General features: G+C 32.4%; 1 protein-coding gene across 1 annotated transcript in view; it reads left to right on the top strand.

The window, feature by feature from the left end:
• Positions 1 to 10014, top strand: part of LOC106469776 (helicase POLQ-like) — a 63522-nt gene that overhangs the window by 5258 nt on the left and 48250 nt on the right. The window contains exons 2-4 of the mRNA XM_022398332.1: positions 2313 to 2491; positions 4418 to 4618; positions 8654 to 8729. Coding sequence (XP_022254040.1) covers positions 2313 to 2491; positions 4418 to 4618; positions 8654 to 8729 — 456 coding nt within the window. The remainder of the gene's footprint in view (positions 1 to 2312; positions 2492 to 4417; positions 4619 to 8653; positions 8730 to 10014) is intronic.

The raw sequence follows: 10014 nt of genomic DNA, 5'->3' as shown, positions 1-10014 counted from the left end.
TTAGTGTCAGTGGAGGTATGTATATTTTGGAAGTTATCATTTTCCTAAACTGAAATGTATTTCCAAACATACTTACCTCTGCTGACACTCTCCCTCCCTTTCTCCCCACTAAAAGCTGGTGTTAGTGACCAGAATGTGGTAAGTCTCAAAAAAGTGATTTTATTGTCAACATACAGTGCTTATATACAGTACTTGTTTAGAGGGCATGTGAGGGCTGGCGTAAAGTTTTGCAAATTAGATATTGTTGAGGGCAGTCGAGTGGGGTATATAAAGACGAGCAAGTGAACACGATGTTAGATGGCAAAGATGAAGATCAAGAAATAGTTATTAGTGTCAGCAGAGGTAAGTATGTTTGGAAATACATTTTCAGTTTAGGAAAATGATAACCTGGAGAAATGATATCTTGTGGCATCTAAAGTATAGGCTATGATTTAGCAGTTCATTCTTATCTGTCAGTTTTTTGAGTGTTTGCTGATTGTCTAAAATTTATTAAGTATTGCAGTAGTAAAACCAACTTATGCAAATGCTATGAATCATGATTTAGCAGCCCATTCCAACCTGTTATCTTTGGGTATTGGTAGTGCTTCATTTAATTTTTTTTTCTTTTTTTACATTATTACTTGGAGTAGGAAAACCTACTTATATCTATGCTATACATCACGATTGGGGACCACTCTTACCTATCAACTTTTTTGAGTGTTGGTAGTTCCTCATTTAAACTTTCCTTCTTATACTTCATTACTTATATCTTCTGCTATGTTGTGAGCTTCAGGATTAATTTATCCCATTGTTTATGTGAATGCATTGTTTTCCTCATTTTACTATGACTGCATTTTGTGTATGTTTGGAGAGATTCCCAGTTACTTCACTTGTTTTTCTCTTGCTGGTTATCATTTTGTGTATGTTTGAAAAGATTCTTCGTCACTTACTTGCTTTCCTCTTGCTGGTTATAATTTTGTGTATGTTTGAAAAGATTCTCAGTCACTTATTTGTTTTTCTCTTGCTGGTTATCATTTTGTGTATGTTTGAAATGATTCTCAGTCACTTATTTGTTTTTCTCTTGCTGTTATCATTTTGTGTATGTTTGAAATGATTCTCAGTCATGTACTTGTTTTTTTTTCTTGCAGGTTATCATTCTTTAATAGTGGTTGGTGTTAAATTTAATCAAAACCAGAGTGTTTCATAATTATTGCTGAAGTTAATCAAAAGTAATGTATTTTGAAACACTAATAAAAATAAATTAAAATTTGTGCTTGTTTAGCACAGTAGCTTACAATACTTTCAGAAAATTAGGTAATTGATCTTCTTGATAGCTTTTTTTTTATTAGCAAGTCATTTTATCAGGCAGCATGGTAGCAATGGCTATGTAGGGATGAGTCCGATTCTCGTTTTTCTTTCTTCCTTTCCGTCAGCTGTAACTCATAAACCACAGTATGCCTACTTCCAGCCTGTACACTAAAACATTTTGCTAATCCCTAAGATGTGCCTTTTAAATCTAGTCCCAAGTGATCCACTATAGGTTAGTTACAAGCCAAAATATATGAAATGATACGGATTATTTAATGTTGCCCAATATGCATATCAATCAATAGATGGCGCCACCTGTAATACAATTCATAAAAAAAGGGGGGGGGTCCAGAAACTAGCAATAAGAAAATTTATTCTAAAATTATTGGTATATAGGAATGGAAGAAGATCAGATACTAGAGAGCATTTGGAATGGGAGGAAAATATACAATACCTATTCCTACATTCAACCACTCACAGGGTGGATGCATATAAAAGTTAGGTGGGAGAATGCAGGAATGGGTGATACAGATTTTCTTCCCATTCCAAATACTCACTAGTATCTGATCTTCCATTTTTACATCCCAACAATTTTAGAATAAGTTTTTTATTGCTAGTTAGGTAATAAAGAGAATGAATTCAAAGTCATAATCCACTTGGTAATTAAATACAGCTCTAAGGTCCCTATTTTTAATATTTTAAACTTTTTTTAAATAACCTTAACTAGGCAAACTTTTTGTCACTACATACGCCCATCACATGTTAAAGATACTACTTTGTTGTGTTTGTAAGGATCTCAAATGAGATTTTACCCAAATCAGTCAATTTAATTAACACAAACAAAGTAAAAATTGAATTAAAAATTATCAGATTGTTAGAGCTAAAACGTTCCTTAGAAAAAAGGGGGAGGCTATTTTATACTACACTCTTTCAATTATTCTTAATTTAATTTTCATTTATCTCGTACTTGTATGTATTTTGGGATACAACATATTTAAACCATGCTAAATATTTTTGTCTTTTAGACTGGCAAAAGGAATGTTTATCTTTACCTGCAGTTAAAAAGAGGAAGAACTTGATTTACTCTTTACCAACCAGTGGAGGAAAGACTTTAGTTGCAGAAATTCTGCTCTTCAGAGAGATGATCTGTCACAATAGAAATGGGATTTTTATTCTTCCTTATGTATCTATTGTTCAGGAAAAGGCAAGATATTAGAATTTGTATTATATGAAATACTAGGTGGAGTACCCATCTTGTTTGTAACAAAGGATAGGAAATTGTACTTCTGTTTTTTTTTAACACAATAAACATTAAAAGTACAATAAAAATACATAAGTGCCAGTACTGAAAAGAAAGACATGCTGCTTTTAAGAATTATAATAATTTGAAATTAGGTGGGGGATTGGTCCCCCCCTCATAACCTTGCTCGTGTCATCCTGTATCACTGTGTCAAGTTTGGTGCTGATTGATCAAGAAATGTGGAAACATAAGGAACACACGCACACATATTGACATTTATTTATGTAGATGTTATAGAAGATAGTTCACTACACTGATATTGTTCTCATGCTTGTATGTGAGTGATCATAACAATCAAATCACTTCTACAGTAACTCAGACAACATTAATTTGTATAACTAATTATCAGGGTGCACACGCATCCTTGAAAGCCCTTGATATTAAGAATAGAATTTCAAGGTCTTGAAAGTGCTTGAAAAGGGGCCTTTTTTGCAAAAGTACTAGAAAATATTATAATAGCAGAATATATCGATATATCTAACTTCGATGCATGTTGAGAACAATAAATAGTCTACATTCATATGTTGAACAAATAGGATCTTATAAATTTTCAGTGGAATCCATTTGATTTTGATATAGATTTTAGCTTAAAAAGGTGCTTAAAAAACATTCTGAGAGTGCTTGAAATTGAGCTGAGCAATTCAGTATGAACCATGAATTATGATTTATATTGTAGAAGATTTCATCTTAGTATGGATTACATAAAAATCTAGAATTAATCTTAGATTCTATATATATATAAATCTTTTTGCATTTTTAATCTTGTTTGTAGCAAAATCTCCATGAAACTTTTTTCAGGTTTTTATGTTGTCTACATTCTGAAAGTAAATACAGTAAATAGAATTTAGTTGGTTATTCAGCATTTACAACTGGTTAAAATTTTAGCAGATTTTTAATTTCATAGTTATTAGATTATTTTTTTCATTGCCATCACAAAACTTAGAAAAACAATTAAATTGAGTCCAAATTTCTTCAAGCCTTTTTGCAAATAGATTGACCTTAAAAGAGATTTATTTTTTAGTCATCAGATGAGAAGGGAAAATTCCAAGTTTGAAAATGATGAACACTGAATTAAATGTTATAATTATTAATATCAGACATGGTGTTTAACATTTTTGTGTTATTACTAGCTGATTAAGAATATAGAGTTATTACAGTTTCAATAACATATCTATACTAAGGAAAGTCCTGTGTGTGATTGTGGAATCTCTTGGCTTTTTAAGATAAAATGTACTTAGCAAAATAACTGGTAGTTTATTCAAACCATCAAGTGTCTTATATTTCTGTGATTTCTCCTATTTTTATATGTAAAAATGTAAAGAAGGAAGTTAAAGCTGAAGTTTGTAGTCACTTAGTGAAGATTTTCTTTGTAATAATTTGAACACAACAACAGACTGCAACATTTTCAGGTTATCATAAATACAAAACCCAAAACAAATTTTTACTTTGTAATACATTATTGTATAAGCTGTAATTTGATAATAATGTATCTTTTGGGATGAAAAATTACTGTGTTACATTACTGTAATTTTATTATATTTTGACTGAGCTTTCTATAAAAACATGTAATTTATATTTTCTTAACTAGAAAAAAGTACACCTATCATTGACTTATTCATGAGTGATGTGTTGTGTGTGTTACTCTCTCAACTCTGTCAAGTATACACTTGAAGTAGATATATTGTGTTTTGAAGACCTCTTCATTGAAATCAAAGTATTATTTTATATTGAGGGAGTAATTTTTTTTATTCCTATTCAAGTAGTGTGTCTTGTTTCCTTTTGTAGTAACACTGTATGTATAATTAATTGCTGGTTTAAACTGCATCCTAGGTACGAGCTCTGTCTAACTTTGCTGTGGATCTTGATTTTGTGATTGAAGAATATGCTGCTAGCAAGGGTCAGTATCCTCCTCGTAAGAGACGAAAAAGACGTTCTGTGTTTGTTGCTACCATTGAAAAGGCTCACTCATTAGTGAATTCTTTGATTGAAAATAAAAGAATAGAAGAGATAGGCTTAGTTGTTGTAGATGAAGTAAGTGGTAGCTTCTATTCTATAACATTTCATAATCAATTTCTTGTATTATTCATGTATACCTGTAGGACAAACAGGATTCTAGGTTGTATCTGCAGAAATATTGAATACAAGTCTAAAGAGGTTATAATTTCATTGTATAGGTCACTGGTTAGGCCACATTTAGAATATTGTGTTCAGTTTTTGGCTCCTTACCTTAGGAAAGACATTCAATTGTTGGAAAGGGTTTGGAGAGAGATTACTAGAATGGTGCCTGGGATGGAGAGGTTGTCATATGAGGAGAGGCTGAAATCAGTCAAATTGTTTTTCTTTTACAAAATGAAGAGGTTAGGGGGGGGGATCTGATTGAGGTGTTTGAGATTGTAAAGGGAATTGATAGTGTTGATGCATCATCTTTTTTATATTTAACAATGACAATAGTAGGACTAGGGGACACAAAATAGATTTTTGGCAAGGAAGGAGTCATCTTCAGCTAAGACAGTTTTATTTTTCTAACAGGGTGGTTGGCCTTTGGAATGGGTTGCCTTCATATGTTGTAGAGGCAGTAAATTTAAGTGAGTTTAAAAAAAGCTTGATAAGTATTTGAATGATAAGGGTGGCTTTAAGATTTTTTTTATTTAATAATTGTAATTTAGTTTAGAGAATGGAACAGCTAAGATGGACCAGTAGCTCCCATGTTGTCCCAAAACTTTATGTTAATTGTAAATTAGTGTTTGCTATAATTTTATTGTAAGTCTTATTATGAAGTAATGTCACATAAAATGCCAATCAATAGATTATGCCTTGCCAGCATAAGTGTAGTTTCCTTGCTTTTGAACACTTCTGTACTAACAGAGCTAAGCTAAGATGATTTTTAGAGCTAATGGACATCTAGATAATTTCATCACACAAAAACCCTCTCCCACGAGGAAACCAAACCACGTGCTTGGATAACAATTTGTTTCCAATATTTCCATTTCATATTTGTTTTGAATCTGGAAGGACAATACAAAACTGGAGTCATTCATGAAGCTATACCTGTAAAGACTCGGATTTAACTTAAATTGACTGACAACAAAACCGGTGTTTAAATATATAGTCAGTTTGATGAAAAGCAATGCTTCAGGCATAATGTATCATGCTCTTGGTACAAGACACCACATACCAGAAGATGTTCTTGGCACAAGATGGCACATAACAAAAGATGTGTTTGGCACAAGATGCCATGTAACAAAAGATATGCTTGGCATAATACACCACATAGCAGAAGATGTTCTTGGCACAAGATGGCACATAACAAAAGATGTGTTTGGCACAAGATGCCATGTAACAAAAGATATGCTTGGCATAATATACCACATAGCAGAAGATGGGTTGTTGGCACAAGATGGCACATAACAAAAGATATTCTTGGCACAAGTTACCACTTAGCAGAACATGTGCTTGGCACAAGACACCAAGTAGCAGAGCATGTGCTTGGCACAAGACACCAAGTAGCAGAGCATGTGCTTGGCACAAGACACCAAGTAGCAGAGCATGTGCTTGGCACAAGACACCAAGTAGCAGAGCATGTGCTTGGCACAAGACACCAAGTAGCAGAGCATGTGTTTGGCACAAGACACAAAGTAGCAGAGCATATGCTTGGCACAAGACACAAAGTAGCAGAGCATATGCTTGGCACAAGACACAAAGTAGCAGAATATGTGCTTGGCACAAGTAACCACTAAGCAGAGCATTGCTTGGCACAAGACACCAAGTAGCAGAACAAAAGACATCATGCAGACTGAAATCGTTGCAGAAATTTTAAGAAAGTGTTCCACATCAGAAACTAGAATCTACAAATGTAACTTATCTAGAATTGGCCATGCATACTTGCATCAATATGACTTAAAATAGCACAAATAAATGCTTTGAAACATTGTGCATGACCAAACTTCTCGAAACAGGTTTTACATTGAAAAAATACATTGTAAAAGTATAAGAATGCATAAGCAGTATTAATAACCATGTATATGGTATAAAAGTAATATTTGTCTTGCTTAGAATATATAGGTAGGTCTGATTGTCTTTTATAGATTGTACAGGCAGTATTAATCATTGTACAAACCCACCTTTACTACTAATTATTTCAAGTCACAGGCAGTATTAATAGCTAGAATGGAACCAATAGGTAGTTCTAAATGTGTCAAATATGCAGTAATAATAGGTTGGCAAACAATGATTTATAAGCATAAGGAAGAATTTTATTGATAGTTGAACATTCTACATAGATTGACAGAATATTGGTCTGTCAAAACATGTAGTATGTTCCACCATCAATAAAATTCTTACTTATTATTGTAAATTGTTGTTTGCCTACCTGTTATTATATTAGCATAATATGCTTCCTTACTCAAATATACAATAGAATATACAGGTTGAGTACGGTATATTGATTTTGAATATGCAAATCAGCAAGTCACATGACAACAACTCATATAAAGATGCAATGGAATGACATGTAGCTGAACTACATTTTTATATTTTTTCAAATTTCTTAGGTAGTGTAATACTACCAAAAATTTATAGTTTTGGGGAAGGTTATGTAATGGCCATTTCCAAAGAAGAATATTCACACATGAGGGTCAGAAAGGTGTGTTCGGGTCAGTGATTTAGAATTTTCAAGACAGCGATATCCCTTGTACTTAATGACATTGGAAAACAAAAAAATATGGATAAATATAGAGTACCAGGATCATTCAAAAAGAGACCAACCAGTTGATTCCCTGCTGTGATAAATAGTGTGTGGCATCTTGTAGCAGTTGGAATTCACAAACACAAAGGTCAGAGGCAAAATATGCAACGTATGGGTTCAACAATGTAAGAATTCGAGTCATATATCCCATTAAACCATTGAATTGCTCAAATAGCTAGTCAAATGGGTATTCATGTATTTACATACAAAGACATATCAGTTAAGTCACTGGAGTGGCTCTACAGATTTCTGTATGATCAGACTAATAAAATGTATCAAGAAACTGGAATCCTCTTACATTAGATGGCTTATGGAAAGCAAGCAAGGAGGGAGGGTGGTGTGCTTTGGACATGAACACCTAACAGCAGAGCCTTTTGCAATAGAAACTGTGCTGTAGGTTTATTTTCTAGATGCATGCTTGTAAGATCAAGGATGACCAGATGTGACAACATGGGCTGTAATGTTATGTTGATGCTCCAAAATCCTTTTAATATAATGTACTCAACTTCCTATGCAGTACCAATTGTTTACTATTGTTATGTCTCCATTCGTTAATTGATTTCCCGTAAATTCGTTCCGACGAAACTTTAGCGACACAAGTCCTTACTTAATAAAACTGGTTTATTCTTTCCGAATATAACTTTACGATACACTTAATTTCAACAATCGCGCTAAAACAAACGCTATAACAACGAACGTGCTCATTAATACTCTCTGACTGCAGATCAATTACTCACTGTCTACACACACACATTATTCTGTCACGTTGTCACCCTCTTTTATATACCAGACTACCCTATATCTAGTAAATGCTAGAGCATTCGCGAAGGAACAAGATATTTCCAGAAAGCAGGTGGCGTGTCACTAGTCACGTGACCTCGCTGATGCAACACTATTGAAAATAATATAAAAAAAAAAAAGAAACTTATTTCTTATAGTTAGGTGATGAATTGTAATTTTGTGGCTGACCTGTGAAACACAAACACAGTGAGATTCAATGATGATGTATATTCAAATTTCCATATACTTTAATCATGATAATATCTTTTCAGTGATTGAACTTGTTCTATTTTAGTAATGCCATTTAGCTTCTTAATTTCATAATTTCAAGATGATTGTTTCTAAAGTGATAGATTGATAGGATGTATTTACATATTTTTTCTAAATAACTGTAATAATCACTGTTATAAGTATTTATCTTAAGTTTCAGTAAACTTTAATAAATTCTCAAAAAGCAAATAGCTCCAAATGTTTTTCTATAATTTCTTAATCTAGTGATTTTTGGTACATGATGAATAATAGATTTGTTAATGGTTACATAGTTACACATGGTTGGTGAAGGAGGAAACCGTGGGGCTATTTTAGAAATGACTCTAGCTAAGCTAAAATATGTAACTGGTAGGTACTTTTTATCTATAAACTTATTATAAAAAATGTGTGTAATATATAGTATGTCTGTTAATGTGGTGATACTTGTTAGAAATGTGTAGGTGTGATAAAACAATTGTTTGGTTATATTAGTAGTATGACTGTAATTTAATCTTCCATTAGACATTAATGTATGTATTGATTTTAAATTATTTTAGTCAGAAATAAGTGACTAAGTGACTAGACTAATCAATATAACCTTAAAATTAGCGTGACTGTAGAACAAATGAAAACTTTACTATCTTTGTTTTATCTTAAGGGTAAAGCAGGTTCTTGTGACTAAACTTATTATTGTCAAAACACTCTAAACAAAAATGTCCTCTCACTAACAGTATAAGTTGCAGGAATACAATACCATATTTATTGCAACCCAAAGTAAATACTTGGTACTGAAGGATCATCATGCCCATGTGTCTATGGAGTAGTAGGTCTACTTAACTTGCTTGTGGAGAACATGTACATGTGTATCATATGTCTATGAAGGAGTAGATTTACTTAACATTTGCTTTTGGAGTATTATGTTCATGTTTAATTTGTCAATAATAAAGTGGGTCTACTTAACTCTTGATCATTGAGTATCATCTCTCAATAGAAATGTCACTGTGTTGGAAGTGTATGTATTTGGGTTTCTTACACTTATGCTCATTGTGTATTTACCTCATAGTTAAGTATTCTTCGGGAGGTTCTTGCATGTTTGCTTGTTGTGTGGTTACTCATATTTTGGTTTTCTCACTAAGTTTTTACATGTATGCTTGTGGTATATATAGTATTGTCATAATTTTAACTGTGGATTTTATTCAGTTATGTTGTTAGATCTTTAGTTTCTATTAACCCTTTCGTGACAGGCTCAGTATAAAATACACATTCATATACACATTTACACACATTAAGTATTTATACTACAACTTTAAATGGTGTATGTGTATATTCACAAAATTTGATAGTAATAATTCCAAGTCTTTTGTACACAAAAAATCTGATTTTTTAATGAAGTATTTTTACTAAAGATTTGTTTGTGAAAATATCAAGTCTGTTTTGTTACTCATCTGAGTGCAAAGTGATATTCATGTCATGATTTAAAAAATATTCTTTGTTCCAAAAATCTAAAATATTCTTTGTGTAACCTCTAAAAACCTCCTAAATGCACTTCAAACTATTGTTTTCAGTAAAACTTTATATTTTGTCTGTTATTTTCTTTACCCTAACTATTCGGGGTCTGTCAATTTGACCAACCTCGTAACCACCATAAACAATT

Source organism: Limulus polyphemus, unplaced genomic scaffold (genome assembly GCF_000517525.1).
Source record: "Limulus polyphemus unplaced genomic scaffold, Limulus_polyphemus-2.1.2 Scaffold3652, whole genome shotgun sequence".
Classification (NCBI taxonomy): Eukaryota; Metazoa; Arthropoda; class Merostomata; order Xiphosura; family Limulidae; genus Limulus; species Limulus polyphemus.
This window is presented reverse-complemented; position numbering and strand designations above follow the sequence as displayed.